Source organism: Oncorhynchus gorbuscha, linkage group LG19 (genome assembly GCF_021184085.1).
Source record: "Oncorhynchus gorbuscha isolate QuinsamMale2020 ecotype Even-year linkage group LG19, OgorEven_v1.0, whole genome shotgun sequence".
Taxonomy (NCBI): Eukaryota; Metazoa; Chordata; class Actinopteri; order Salmoniformes; family Salmonidae; genus Oncorhynchus; species Oncorhynchus gorbuscha.
In genome coordinates, this window is record NC_060191.1 from 61,934,296 (window position 1) to 61,949,652 (window position 15,357).

Below are 15,357 nucleotides of genomic sequence, written 5' to 3' on the forward strand. Positions count from 1 at the left end.
AGGTGAACATTTGTCCCCAGTCTGATATTGTAAGGGTTTTCCTTAGGTGAAGTAGAGGCGGACCAAATCGCAGCGTGGTGGTTATTCATGTTTTTTAATAAAGACACTAGACATGAATAAACTAACAAAAACAATAAACGTGGAAAACCAAAAACAGCCCTATCTGGTGCAAAACACAGAGACAGGAACAATCACCCACAAACACACAGTGAAACCCAGGCTACCTAAATATGGTTCCCAATCAGAGACCATGACTAACACCTGCCTCTGATTGAGAACCATATCAGGCCAGACCTAGAAATAAGCAAACAAGACATCCAACATAGAATGCCCACTCAGATCACACCCTGACCAACCAAAACATAGAAACATACAAAGCAAACTATGGTCAGGGTGTGACCGATATACTGAGCACTCTGGAGCAGGTTTTCATCAAGGATCTCTCTGTAATTTGCTGCGTTCATCTTTCCCTCATCTCTGATTGGTCTCCCAGTCCCTGCCGCTGAAAACATCCCCACAGCATGATGCTGCCACTACCACTGTCACTCTGTAGGGATAATGCCGGTTTCCTCCAAATTGTTCAATCTTGGTTTCATCAGACCAGAAAATGTGTTTCTCATGGTCTGAGTGTCCTTTAGGAGCCTTTTGACAAACTCCAAGTGGGCTGGCATGTGCCTTTAGCTGAGAAGTGGCTTCCATCTGACTACTTTCCCATAAAGGCCTAATTGGTGGAGTGCTGCAGAGAAGGTTGTCATTCTGGAAGGTTCTCCCATCTCCACAGAGGAACTCTGGAGCTCTGTTAGAGTAACCATCAGGTTCTTGGTCACCTTCCTGACCAAGGCCCTTCTCCCCAGATTGCTCAGTTTGGCCGGGCGGCCGGCTCCAGGAAGAGTCTTGGTGGTTCCAAACATTCTTCCATTTAAGAATGATGGAGGCCACTGTGTTCTTGGGGATCTTCCATGCTACAGAAATGTTTTGGTACCCTTCCTCAGATCTGTCTCGGGGCTCTACCTACAATTCCTTTGACCTCATGGCTTGTTTTTGTTCTGACATGCACTGTCAACTGTGGGACCTTATATAGACAGGCCTTTTACAAATCATGTCCAATCAATTGAATATACCACAGGTGGACTCCAATAAAGTTTTAGAATAAGGCTGCAATGCAAGAACATTTGGAAAAAGTCAAGGGGTCTGAATACTTCCCGAATGCACTGTACTAACAGGAGGCAGCATGATAGCGAGGCTGACTTGGTGTCGTACCGTACACACCCAGCTGTAATACCACGGTCATACAGGATTACATTTTGTAGCCAATTGCCATCCACAATCAATGTGTATATAATATTGTGTTATTGTGAGAGAACCTGTGAAATGAAGTATGAGAAAGTATGAACAAGTAATGTTTCTCCATTTGAATTGTTCAGAAAATATTATTTTATTTCATGTAATGTACACTGTACAAGCCATTGGAACATGTATTATGTTACAATAAGATTTTATCTCTGAAAATCAGGGCTTCCCATAACATTATTTCCATTTTCTTTTTAATCTTTGCGGTTTGCTGTTGACTCATGCATACATGCATGATGTAATAGTGATTTTGGTCTTTACAGAAATTCAAAGGGAAAACATAAAGATGATCTACTGACATCGTTCTCCAAACCTTTAACCTATCACTAAAGTGCTCAATCTAGAGTCATAGCATTTTACATATTGAACATGTGGAATCAATGTATAACAAATTATTACATTTAATCTTTGGCTAATATTTGGTGTAAATAGGCACACTGATTTCAGTGAAGACTTTTTATAAACATTTAAGGCAGTAATCTAATATATTTTCAGTTAAATCAACTGATATTTTCTAATGCATGACTGAAATTTCTGACAGTTCAATATTATATACCTCAGTTTAAAATGATTGAAGACATTGAGTTGTCACCTTTCAAAGTAGGCTCCTCTAGACTACAGAGGCTGCGTTTACACAGACAGTCAAATTCTGATATATATACTGTACCAGTCAAAAGATTGGACACACTTACTCATTCAAAGGTTTGAATTCTACATTGTAGAGTAATAGTGAAGACATCAAAACTATGAAATAACACATTTGGAATCCTGTAGTAACCAAAAAAGTGTTAAACAAATCAAAATACATTTTACATTTGAGAATCTTCAAAGTAGCCTCCCTTTGCCTTGATGAAAGCTTTGCACACTCAAATCTAAAATAAAATATTTTCACTATTATTTTACAATGTAGAAAATGGTAAAAATAAAGAAATACCATTGAATGTGTAGGTGTGTCCAAACTATATATATATTTTATGACAAGTTGTGATTTTGTCCAATCAGATAAGCTCTGTGTAAATGCAGCCAGAGTGTATCCCATAGCAGCACGGTGTTATTGATTGTGGAATATCATCCTTCATGGCAGTGAATGTGCCTGTTGGTTCTAGAGATCACAGGTAACTAGAACATGCTCTACAATTTAGTGATCTTCAATCGACTGGATAAATGCCCTTTGATATGGATGGTTGCTTAACCAGGTAGCAGAGCCATAGAAACCTGTCCCTCCCATTTTGCCCCTAACCCACAATTTTCCGCCCCTATCTCTATCCCTGTGTTACTATACAGTACCAATTAAAAGTTTGGACACACCTACCCATTGAAGGGTTTTTCTTAATTTCTTACACATTTCTACATTGTAGAACAATAGGGAAGGGACAGGTTTCAAAACTATACTCAAAACTATAAAATAACACATATGGATCATGTTGTCACCAAAAAGGTGTTTAAACAAATCAAAATATATTTTATATTTTAAATTATTCAAAGTACCCACCCTTTGCATTGATGACAGCTTTTCACATTCTTGGAATTCTCTTAACCAGCTTCACTTGGAATGATTTTCAGACTGTCTTGAAGGAGTTCCCATACAGGCTGAGCACTTGGTGGCTGCTTTTCCTTCAGTCTGCTGTCCAACTCATCCCAAACCATCTCAATTGGGTTGAGGTCGGGTGATTGTGGAAGGCAGGTCATCTGATGCACCACTCCATCACTCTCCTTCTTAGTCAAATATCCTTTACACAGGCTGTAGGTGTGTTGGGTCATTGTCCTGTTGAAAAACAAATGATAGTCCCACTAAGTGCAAACCAGATGGGATGGCGTATCGCTGCAGAATGCTGCAATGGCCATGCTAGTTAAGTGTGCCTTGAATTCTAAATGAATCTCAGACACTGTCACCAGCAAAGCACCTCCACACCATCACACCTCACATGCAGAGATCATCCGTTCACCTGCATCTCACAAAGACACAGAGGTTGGAACCAAAAATCTGAAATTTGGACAGATTTCCACTGGGTTAATGTCCATTGATCGCATTTCTTGGCCCAAGCATGTCTCTTCTTATTATTGGTGTCCTTTAGTAGTGGTTTCTTTGCAGCAATTTGACCATGAAGGACTGATTCACGCAGTCTCCTCTCAACAGTTGATCTGGAGATGTGTCTGTTACTTGAACTCTGTGAAGCATTTATTTGTGCTGCAATTTCTGAGGCTGTTAACTCTAATGAACGTATTCTCTGCAGCAGAGGTAACTCTGGGTCTTCCTTTCCTGTGGCGGTCCTCATGAGAGCCAGTTTCATCATAGCGCTTGATGGTTTTTGCGACTGCACTTGATGAAACCTTCACAGTTCTTGACATTTTCAGAATTGACTTGTCTTAAAGTAATGATGCACTGTCATTTCTCTTTGCCAAGACTGTGAAAAGCTGTCATCAAGGCAAAGGGTGGCTACTTTGAAGAATCTCAAATATAAAATATATTTTGATTCTGTGTGTTATTTCATAGTTTTGATGTCTTCACTATTATTCTACAATATAGAAAATAGTACAAATAAAGAAAAACCATTGAATGAGTAAGTGTGCCCAACCTTTTGACTGGTACTATATATATATATAGATATTCTAAACCCCGGAACCCACCCATCCCACGTTACTCTCTGTCCCTATTACCCTCTTCCCCTTCTCTCATACCTCATTCTCGCTTTCTTCCTGCCCATCCTTCCCTTCCACCCTCCTCCTTCCCCACCCTTACTCCATCCTGTCACTCCCATCCCCGTTGATTTGCACCACACACTCCTTGTCCAGAGGCTCATTGCAGTGGGCAATGCCAAAGTGCTGACTGCTCACCTGGTACCTGCCTTGCTTGTCCAACCCCACAGCGGGCACAAAGCGCCGCTCAAACTGGATCTCCTGGCGCAGGTAGGACGTCCTCTTCTGGCAGGCATCACCCGTGCCCTCCTGGGAGGCGGAGAGAAACACCACTAGCTCAAAATGGCTGGCGCTGCCCTCACGCAGTGCTGGGTAAAGGGGGCTGTGGCGGTCCAGGACGTGGTAGAAGGTGAGGGGGAAGATGAAGAAGGGGCAGGGGCGTGGGCCCAGCCGGTCCAGCTGGAAGTCCAGGTTGGTCTGGTGCAGGACTTGGTTGTCTCTCTGTTCGTACAGCACGGCACTGATCTCCACGTCCACCAGGGGGCGTCGCAGAAGGTTGGTGGCCCGGAACATGAGGCAGGGCTGGCCCTGGTGCTGACCTACCAACGCCTGGGGGCTGAACTGAATGGCCCCCGCACGCTTCTGGGGACGGGCGATCTTAGCCACAAACGCACCTGAGAGTGGGGAAGGGAGAGAGAGAAAATGTAGATATCAGTAGTTTTCCTCAGAAATATGTATGTTGTGTTGTTTTTTTTAATCTCTAGAGACCCAGGTAAAACAGATTGAGTATTAACAAGAAATTAAAATAATAGAATAAGAAAAAAAATGCAAGATGAAGAACACCAAACAGCTGTACCCTCAGCAATGAAACGGACAACAACAACCTGAGAAAGAGAAGTGCTCCTCTCCATTAGAAAGTACCTGTGATGAAAGCTTCCAGCATGAGCCCCAGCAGCATCTGAACTGCCAGCAGGGCTATAGCGCTGGGACAGTCCCCACTGGGGAACATGGTGCCGTACCCTATGGTCAGCTGGGTCTCCAGGGAGAAGGAGAAGGCTGCGGTGAAGCTGGTGATGTATTTGACACACACTACGTGTCCCTCTGGAGGAGCATCGTGGTCCTCCACCGCCAGGTCTCCATTGAGGTGGGCCAGTAGGTACCACAGGCAGGCGAACAGCAGCCAGTGGGCCACGAAGGAGGTGCAGAAGGCCAAGAGGACCCAGCGCCAGCGCAGGCACACCACTGCCCCCCACAGGTCCTGCAGGGGAGAGCCAGGGTGTATATACCCATTCAATTATTGCTGGTTTCCCAGACAGAGATAAAGCCTGATCCTGGTCTTATAATCAAGTTCAATGGATATTCTCAATTGAGAGTTTAAATTCAAGGCTAGTCTTAATCTATGTCTGCAAAACTGTCCCATAGAGTGTCTGTGTGTAACCTTTTATGTTACGTTTACATTTCTGTTTAGTCAGCAGCACCTCTTCAACTATTGTGTGTGTGTCAACTCATTTATTTTACCTGTAGGGCTAGCAGCCAGGCAGAGGCAGATGCCCAGGAGGGCCACAGGCCAGGGGAGGGAGGGGAGGACCGCAGGGCGCAGTGACCGTCCTTGGTCACTAGGCGCTGGCAAGACAGGTAGGACGGGGATGATGTGGACAACAGGAGAGGGGAGGAGGAGACCTTGTTCCCGTCCAGGACATTGGTTGTTTTGGTCGTCATGGTTACAGGGAGGTGAGGGGTCGAGGGCAGGCGAGTGGGCAGGTCAGGATGAAGGTATCTGGAAACAAGGACAGTCATGCCAAGAATCATAGTAGACCGTTTATTATAACTTTGTAAACATGGACAACTTTGACTTTACAAATCCACTTTGACATTGTTATGTAGTTAGTTATGTACATAGGGGGACAGACAGAGAGAGACAGAAACTTCCAGAAACGTCTAGAATGTTGTTGCAGGTGATTAGAGATGTGCTCAGTGGGGTATCTGTCAGTGGAACACAGCGACATGCAGAGCAGGAATGTGGTGAGTTTAATCTTGGAGGAACAGACTCAGTAACAATCACTACAGTACCAGACTGGGACTTCTCTCTCCCATCTGTTCTCTAGTCTTGTTCAGCAACATGTTAGAATGCTTTATGGATGATCACTGTGATAAATAACATACACCCTCCTCATGTACTGACTGTAGACTATATGATGGGACGTTTTTACAGTGTGATGATGTTTGAGGTATATATGAAAATATATGTTATTCTGTGAGATTAAAGATGTTTTTTATGAACCCATGAAGTCTCTTGTTTGCATTGTGTATGTACAGTATTTGCTAGCTGCAAGAGATGAGCTGAGAAAACATTGCACATACATTTTACAAACAATTATTTAAAGTGCTGTATCTAACTCACATCATGGACCAGAATGACTTATAGGGATGCATGGCTAAAAATGGCTCCTGTTTATAACTTTAGCCCGTAAATTGTGCACCATATACTGTCTGTAAGTATAAATGGAATATACAGCTAACAAAGTTATTCTGTTGAATAACTTCAATAACACACTTACATAAATGTAATTGTCAAAAGCTGTGCAATGTTTGTACAGCTAACGAAGTAGAAAATCAGCTGGGAAATTGTGTTGTTGTTCTTTTCTGTGTATTAGATGCATACAATTACACTCGGTAGTAAAAATGAGCCCTGAGCCTTGACTACACACGAGGGCAGTCACAAAAGTCGTGGGAATCTCACTGGAGTAACTCTATGTTTCTAAGGAGTTTTATTCATCAACAAAATTGGGGAATATTGAGGCACTTATGTTGGCTAATTCAATTACAGATTCGTTACAGTCAGAACCAGTGGTGGAAAAAGTACCCATTTGTCATACTTGAGTAAAAGTAAAGGTACCTTCATAGAAAATGACTCAAGTAAAAGTGAATATCACCTAGTAAAATAATACTTGAGTAAAAGTCTAAAAGTATTTGGTTTTAAATATACTTAAGTGTCAAAAGTAAATGTAATTGCTAAAATATAATATTTTTCAATTCCTTATATAAAGCCAAGCAGGGAAAGCCAGGGGCTCCAATCATTTATAAATAAAACGTGTGTTTAGTGAGTCTTCCAGATCAGAGGCAGGGATCACCAGGGATGTTCTCTTAATAAGTGAGTGAATTAGACCATTTTCCTGTCCTGCTAAGCATTCAAAATGTAATGAGTACTTTTGGGTGTCAGGGAAAATGTATGGACTAAAATGTACATCATTTTCTTTTGGAATGTAGTGAAGTAAAAGTCAAAGTTGTCAAAAATATAAAGAGTTAAGTACAGATAGAAAAAAAAATGACTTAAGTGGTACATTCAAGTACTTTACACCACTGGTCAGAAATAATCACTGGCACGGGCTAACAAGTCAGGCTGCAGTGGCTTGCTGCTAGCTACCACTTCTGTTCTCTAGGCCAAGCATGGGACTGTTATTACAGAAACAATATAGGGTAATGGGTAAGCATGGCTATGTGTTAGTGCAGTAAGAAGTGCTTCATTGTCCTGAGGTGGGGGGATGCCAGCTTGAGAGAGGCCATCAGAGAGGCCGTCACATGAGGGGCATGCGGCGTGCAGGGGAGGCAAAAACACACACACACAGTGGTTACAAATCGCCAATGTCCCCCACAGTCTGTTGGGCCTGGCGGCCATTTTCTCCTCAGTACGTGTGTGGGATAGTGGCGGCTATTAGATGATGCTAATAACAGCACTCTTTCTGTGGGCTCTCTCTGTGGATGGATGAGGAGGCTCAGTGGCTGCTGGGATAGTTTGAGGTTGTGGTTTGGGGTCGTTGGTTGGAGATAGCTTGGCTACATTGCTCCCTAAGCTATAGCTTAGTTTAGCCAACAATGATACACTCATCAGAGGGCCATCTATCACTGCGAAGTGCGGTGCAGGAGAGTTTGTCATTTTCCAGCGGATACGGTCATTGTAGATAATACATTACCAGCATGTTATTGAGTGTTTGTCTTAGGTGCCAAAGTTGAAGGGGGTATAGGTATATGTAGGAGGAGGCTGTTTTACTTGTCCTCTGTTTTATCCCTCCACTAGCCTCCACTGGTGTTGATTACCGCATCTTACATATGTTGAAGTTTAATACTACAACCTGTCCACCTCTGTTTCATAACCACAGAGAAAGCATTTACAGGATTTATCTATAATATAACTGAGTCTATAACTGTTTAGCTCCAGATGGTTAACAGGGTCTCCCTCTAACGTACAGCTTTACCCCCATCCCCATAGAGATCCAATGAGTACAAGAGGAGAGAACCTGATAACCACCTGGAGCTAAACAGTTATAGACTCAGTTATATTATAGATACATCCTGTAAATGCTTTCTCTGTGGTTATGAAACAGAGTAAGACAGGTTGTGCAAGTTGACCTCCCTTTGTCCTACTTAGGCCTATATCTAACGTGTTAAAAATGAAAAGAAACACCCATTTTGTTACTTCAAGCTGGAAAAAGTTGACCTGTTATTTGACTTCTTCAGTCTAGGGTCTCCGAGGGTACAAGCTGTGTTTATGTATTCATTTACATGTACATGATTGACAGTAGACACAGTCTTGGTTAAGTTTTGCTGGCCTGGGTGATTCGGCTGGTCAATTCCTTGCACATTGTTCAATAATGTTGCACAAACTCAATCTTGCAATTTGAATTTGAAAGTCTAACTTTTTTGGGACAGATTTGACAGCTTTTTCTGTTGTGATGCACCATAGTCTCATCTCTCTGTCTCCCTCTCTGTCTCTAACGCTGTGTCACTCTCTGTCTCGCTGTCTGACTCTCTCTCTGTATCCCTCTCTGTCTCTCTGTCTGTATCTCTCTTTGTCTCTCTGTCTGTCTCTCTTTCTGTCTCTCCCTGTCGCTCACTCTGTCTCTCTATCAATGTCTCTCTCTCTCACTCTTTCTCTCTCTGTCTCCATCTCTGTCTGTCTCTGTCTCCCTCTCTGTCTCCCTGTCTGTCTCCCTCTCTGTCTCTCTGTCTCCCTCTCCCTCTCTCTCAATCTGTCTCTCCATCGATGTCTGTCTCTCTCTCTGCCACTGTGTCTCTCTCCCTGTCTCTTTGTCTCTCTCACACACAGTCTCGTATCACCCTCTCTCTCTTCCTCTCAGTGGCCTGTGTCGTCTGACTCCCAGTCCATCCGTAAGGTTACTCACCGTAGTATAGCACCAGGGCCAGCGATCACCCGTCTGATGGTGCCCTTTTCACCCGAGCGCTGATCCGAGGGCGGGCAGGAGGCGAGGCCAGGGGCGGGAAATCCACCAAATCCGTGGGATGAGAAGATGGGGGGTAAATCCAGAGGTATTCCCAAGGTAAAGGAAGGAAAAGATAGTGTCACCCCAGGAACTCTTCGGCGTGGGAGCCGGACTGAGCCCAACGCTCTGCTCTTCCGATCTGCAGCTCCGGCTCTCTGCCGAGGATGATTCGATTGGTCACATTACTCTGCATGTGGCCAATTAGTGTTCCCGGAAGGCGAGAGAGGGAGGAGAATAACCCAAAGAACAACACCTTGTCACAGTTCATTGACAGGGCCAGTTGTAGCTCCTCTGAGTCCTGTGGTTGGTAGGAGTAAATTAGTATAGGAATGATGATGAGAGAAAGGCTCTGGAGGGGGAGTGTGACAACAGGGTGTCTTTGTGTGTGTGTGTGTGTGTGTGTGTGTGTGTGTGTGTGTGTGTGTGTGTGTGTGTGTGTGTGTGTGTGTGTGTGTGTGTGTGTGTGTGTGTGTGTGTGAGAGAGAGAGAGAGAGAGAGAGAGAGAGAGAGAGAGAGAGAGAGAGAGAGAGAGAGAGAGAGAGAGAGAGAGAGAGAGAGAGAGAGAGAGAGAGAGAGAGAGAGAGAGAGAGAAGGATTGATTGTTCCATTGTAAAATCTACCTTCACATCACTATCTACCCTCACTCTTTAATAAAGCCTTTCTGTTGCTAAAGTTTGAAATGTTGCAGAAGTTCAAAAAGTTCAACGAAAGAGACTTGGCAAAATGGGTGGGGCTATATCTTGCCTGATTGGCCTTGTCCGGGGGTATCGTCGGACAGAGTCATAGTGTCCCCCGAACCTCCCTGTCTCAGCCTCCAGTATGTATCTATGCTGCAATAGTCTATGTGCTCGGGGCTAGGGTCAATCTGTCCTATCTGGTGTAATTCTCCTGTCCTATCTGGTGTAATTCTCCTGTCCTATCTGGTGTAATTCTCTTGTGTGAACTCTTGTCTCTCTCTCTCTCTCTCTCTCTCTCTCTCTCTCTCTCTCTCTCTCTCTCTCTCTCTCTCTCTCTCTCTCTCTCTCTCTCTCTCTCATGGACTTTTTATTGCATGGGAAACATGTGTTTACATTGACAAAGCAAGTGAAGTAGATAATAAACAAAAGTGAAATAAACAAAAATGAACAGTAAACATTACACTACTAGAAGTTCCAAAATAATAAAGACATTTCAAATCTCAGATTTTGTCTATATATAGTGTTGTAACGATGTGCACATAGTTAAAGTACAAAAGGGAAAATAAATACACATAAATATGGGTTGTATTTACAATGGTGTTTATTCTTCACTGGTTGCCCTTTTCTTGTGGCAACAGGTCACAAATCTTGCTGCTGTGATGGCACACTGGTATTTCACCCAGTAGATATGGGAGTTTATCCAAATTTGGTTTGTTTTCAAATTCTTTGTGCATGTCTCTAATATGTTCATACATTTGGCAGGAGGTTAGGAAGTCCAGCTCAGTTTCCACCTCATTTTATGGGACAGAGTCTTGTCCTTTGAAGAGTGTCTCTGGTGGTGAACGGGAAACGTTGTAGTGTCGTCTTTGGGTGGTAGGCGGGATACTCTGTCTGTCCTTTCCTAGCCCACGTTTTTAGCTGCTGTTGCTAACTCAATGGCTAGGATGTCTCATTTCTTTAGTAAATAAGAGTTCAAAGTTCATACCATTCACACCCAAAGCTCACGCTGAGGTTGGCTTAGTTCTGTAGTTGACCTGCTAGTCCTTTTTAACGTATGGACCATCGTCCACACATCCTCGGAACAGGAGGTTACATTTTCATCAAGGCTTATATAGTGGAGGGAGAAGTGTGTGTTTTCATAGTTTTATAACCCATGTCTCTTCACAGGGGCGGGCCACTGATTGAGCAGAGCCCTAACCTTATGAAAACCTAATTCTCTCATTTGGTAGCTAAAATTACATTTAATCTTTTCACCAATAATTTTATATTCAAACATTTAAATTACACAAAAATTCCATGTGAATCTGACGTGAAACTATAATGTGTAGACTTTCCACTGTACCGTTTATGTCATCCTATCATTGATGAGAATGTCTCAGATGACAACCGAACTGACATCATATTCATTAAGTACCAAAGCATATGTTCAACTGGTCGGATTACCAAAATATGGTTCATTTCCCCCCACCTTCTGATGTTCTGATTTTCAATAGTCACATCAGTAGGGTAGAGAGAGGAAAAAGGGGGGGGGCGAGGTATTTATGACTGTCATAAACCTACCCCCAGGCCAGGAAACGGTTTAGGTTGAAGAAGTGTGTCACAACAGTGTGTAAAGGTCTACCTTCAGACGCTGTTTAGATGAATAGTTTCTTTCTGGCACTGTGGCTTTTTGAGCTTTACTATTGGTCTCTTTCTTTTCTGGTGTTGTGACATTGTATTAGTTAATGTGACGACTGTTGTTCATCGAATGATTAAAAGTTTCTAATTGCGTGATTAACTGAATCAAGCAATTATTAACTCATTAACCAGTTGAAGCTAGGGGGGCGCTATTTCATTATTGGATTAAAAAACGTGCCCGTTTTAAGCGCAATATTTTGTCACAAAAAGATGCTCGACTATGCATATAATTGCCAGCTTTGGAAAGAAAACACTCTGACGTTTTCAAAACTGCAAATATATTATCTGTGGGTGTCCCAGAACTGATCTTACAGGCGAAACCAAGATGCAACTTCAAACAGGCTCTGTTTTCCATTGTCTCCTTATATGGCTGTGAAAGCGCCACGAATTAGCCTGCCCTTTCTATCGTTTCTCCCAGTTGTCTGCAGCATTGTGACGTATTTGTAGGCATATCATTGGAAGATTGGCCATAAGAGACTACATTTACCAGGGGTCCGCCCGGTGTTCTTTGTTGATATTGTTGCGTAATCTCCAAGCTGCTCGCATTCATCCATGTGATTGAGACAGAGAGGAGACTTCCAGGAATGATATATCATGAAGAGATATGTGAAAAACACCTTGAGGATTGATTCTAAACAACGTTTACCATGTTTCAGTCGATATTATGGAGTTAATGTGGAAGAAAGTTTGGCGTTTGGATGAATGAATTTTCTTTTTTTTTTGGTAGCCAAACATTTACATTTTACATTTACATTTAAGTCATTTAGCAGACGCTCTTATCCAGAGCGACTTACAAATTGGTGCATTCACCTTATGACATCGAGTGGAACAGTCCCTTTACAATAGTGCATCTAAATCTTAAAGGGGGGGGGTTGAGAGGGATACTTATCCTATCCTAGGTATTCCTTAAAGAGGTGGGGTTTCAGGTGTCTCCGGAAGGTGGTGATTGACTCAGAAAATGGACCGAACATGACGCAGAAAACGGACCGATTTCTCCTGCACAACTAATCTTTCAGGAAAACTGACCATTTGCTATCTAACTGAGAGTCTCCTCATTGACAACATCCGAAGTTCTTCAAAGGTAAATGATTTATTGAATGTTTTTGCTGGTTTTTGTGAAAATGTTGCCTGCTAATGCTAACGCTAAATGCTAATGCTAAATGCTAACGCTAAATGCTAAATGCTAAATGCTAGTTTGCTATGGTTGAGTAGCATATTTTTGAAAATCTGAGATGACAGTGATGACAAGTTAACAAAAGGCTAAGCTTGAGAGCTAGCATATTGATTTAATTTAATTTGCGATTTTCATGAATAGTTAACGTTGCGTTATGGTAATGAGCTTGAGGCTGTAGTCATGATCCCGGATCCGGGTTGGCTCGACGCAAGAAGTTAACCTGGGGCACCATGGGAAAAGTAGATTTTTATTGAGTTTCTATTTCCCAAATTAACTCAAAGAATATCAGAATATCGATTTTACAACAGCCGCTAATTAACCAGTTACCTCTACAATCTCGTTCTGAACGTCGTATAATCCGTGAATCTGCACGGCCCCGGGTCTCACCAATGAGTTCATACCACACCAAACTTAGTTAAATATTTACTAAATAGCTAAAATGATGAAAAAAGATACACATAGACAAAAACATTATAGGCTATTGATTAGAACTTATAACGGGCCAACACACTATGGTGCGTGTTATCCAAAATGGGGATTTCAAACCCTAGCCTTGCCCCAAACTGCCGCTCTTATGGGTCAGAATATAATGATGTAATTACGTGGGGAAGTTCTCTGTGGATTCTCCGCGTAGATCATTCAGGCTGCTCGATGACGCACTTCTCCGTCGCACCTCTCAGGTCGTCCTCACGATGTGAGTGTACTTTTGGCTTAGGAGTCTGTTCCCTCACCCTTGCTCTGAAGGAGTCTTCAGGGGACAGACAGTTCTGTAGCTCAGTGCTCACAGCGTTGGAATGAAACAGTGTAGATACCTCAATTCGATGGGAGATGGAGGCTAGGTAGTTCGACTTGAATTCACCCGCTTAGACATAACTACTCATCTGTAGCTTGGGTAGAAAAAGATTTCTTTGTCTTCAAACTTGTGTTGCGTTCTGGGTTCGTTGACTTTTTAGACCTTGGCTGCAGCTTGGGTCACGTAGTCTTGTCTGTAAATTCTTTACTAACCGCCTTAAGAGCAACTCTCTGGGCGTACCAAGTTATGAGGGCAAGGTCTAGATTTGACACAAATCCAATTTTAGACAACTAACTTCACATTTCATCTTTCCCAAAACATTCTCTTTGATTTGGATATTTTTCATACAACGTACAATGTGTAAACATCAAACATATACTAGGAAAACTCTTCACGTTACAATGTTTTCGTAATAACGTCATCTATTAACCTTTAATAACAAAACAAAAATGACATACATTTTCATATTCCATCTATTGTCATGACCACCATTGTGGCTGATGGAAACCATTGTTCCAAAGTCCCTTTATTTCATGTTTAATGTTCTGAGGCTGGTTCTCCATAGTAACAGGACAAAGGAATTTGTCTGTGGCCTGAGATTTACCAGGGGCGTGAGGGGTCATAAAACCCCCACATCTTCAGACCCCTAGATCTCTCCTCCTCTGTTGGGGTTAAGAGATAATCTGTAGGGTTGTGGTCTCCTGTAACCTGACCTGATCAGGACAGTCATGACACTGGCTTTTCACCCACTTTTTATGGAGACTCTTTGGGTAGGTTCACTTAATATAAACGACGTCAGAGATGTGAAAAGAGGAGTGTGTTGGGTGAATATGTAAAACAAAAACAAAAAGTACAAGTGTTGTTTCTGCAGGAGACGCATAGTGATGTGGTGAATGAAGTTGATTGGGGGCTCTGGTGGAAAGGGGCAAGTGTGTTGAGCTATATGGGACAAATTTTAGTGCAGGGATGGCAGTCCTTTTTGTACCGGTCTGTCTGTAAAAATGTGCTCGTCAAAAGAGGTGTGTAGGGGTAGGCTGCTTGTTGTAAAAGCAGAAATTAACAACATGGGTTTTGTCTTAATACATTTGTATGTGCCTAACACAGGGAGAGAGAGAGGGTTTCTATTTGGGTGTCTTAGACAGGAACTCTCACAGGTTGTGCCTGAGGAGACGCTGGTGGTCGGCGGGGACTGGAACTGAACAATGGATTTTTGCAAAAGACAGAAATGGGGAAGAGCCTCATTCAGTGTCAGTGGGAGTGTTAAGGGACATCATTAATCAGTTCGATCTAGTGGATGTTGGGAGAAGTAAACATACAAACACAAGACAGTATACATGGGTGAAGGTTTTTGGGGCTAGGGTGAGTGCAGCCCGACTTGATCGGTTTTACATGTCTATGAATCGGAGCAATAGGCTGCTGGGCGCTACCATTCTCCCAGTGGGGTTTTCGGATCACCACATAACCATCGCTCGGCTGTCTATTTCACCAGGGCCTCAGCATGCGTCCTATTGGAAGTTTAATGTAAAGCTCTTATAATATGCTACTTTTTGCTCACGTTTCCAGATTTTTTGCGAAAGGTGGAGGCAGCAATTAGAGGAGTATGAGTCTCTGAGTCAATGGTGGGATGTGGGGAAAGTCCAAATTTGGCTTTTCTGTCAACAGCATACATCTTTCTCATCCTCAGAGGCTAGGAGAGTATTGGGGGAACTCGAGCATTGTATAGTGAGATGAAGGTAGCGATGGTGGGGCAAAGCAATGTAGGCCTCCAGG

At 42.9% G+C, this 15,357-nt stretch overlaps 1 protein-coding gene across 1 annotated transcript; it reads right to left on the reverse strand.

Annotated features, from left to right (window-relative positions):
* Positions 1-4,006: 4,006 nt before the first annotated feature.
* Positions 4,007-9,546, reverse strand: LOC124006353 (inward rectifier potassium channel 13-like). The gene is made up of 4 exons (XM_046316327.1): positions 9,168-9,546; positions 5,506-5,764; positions 4,909-5,245; positions 4,007-4,661 (listed from the first exon to the last, which is right to left on the reverse strand). The coding sequence occupies exons 2-4, from the start codon at positions 5,704-5,706 to the stop codon at positions 4,087-4,089; spliced, it is 1,113 nt and encodes a 370-aa protein (XP_046172283.1). The 5' UTR covers positions 5,707-5,764; positions 9,168-9,546; the 3' UTR covers positions 4,007-4,086.
* Between the last annotated feature and the right edge of the window lie 5,811 nt (positions 9,547-15,357).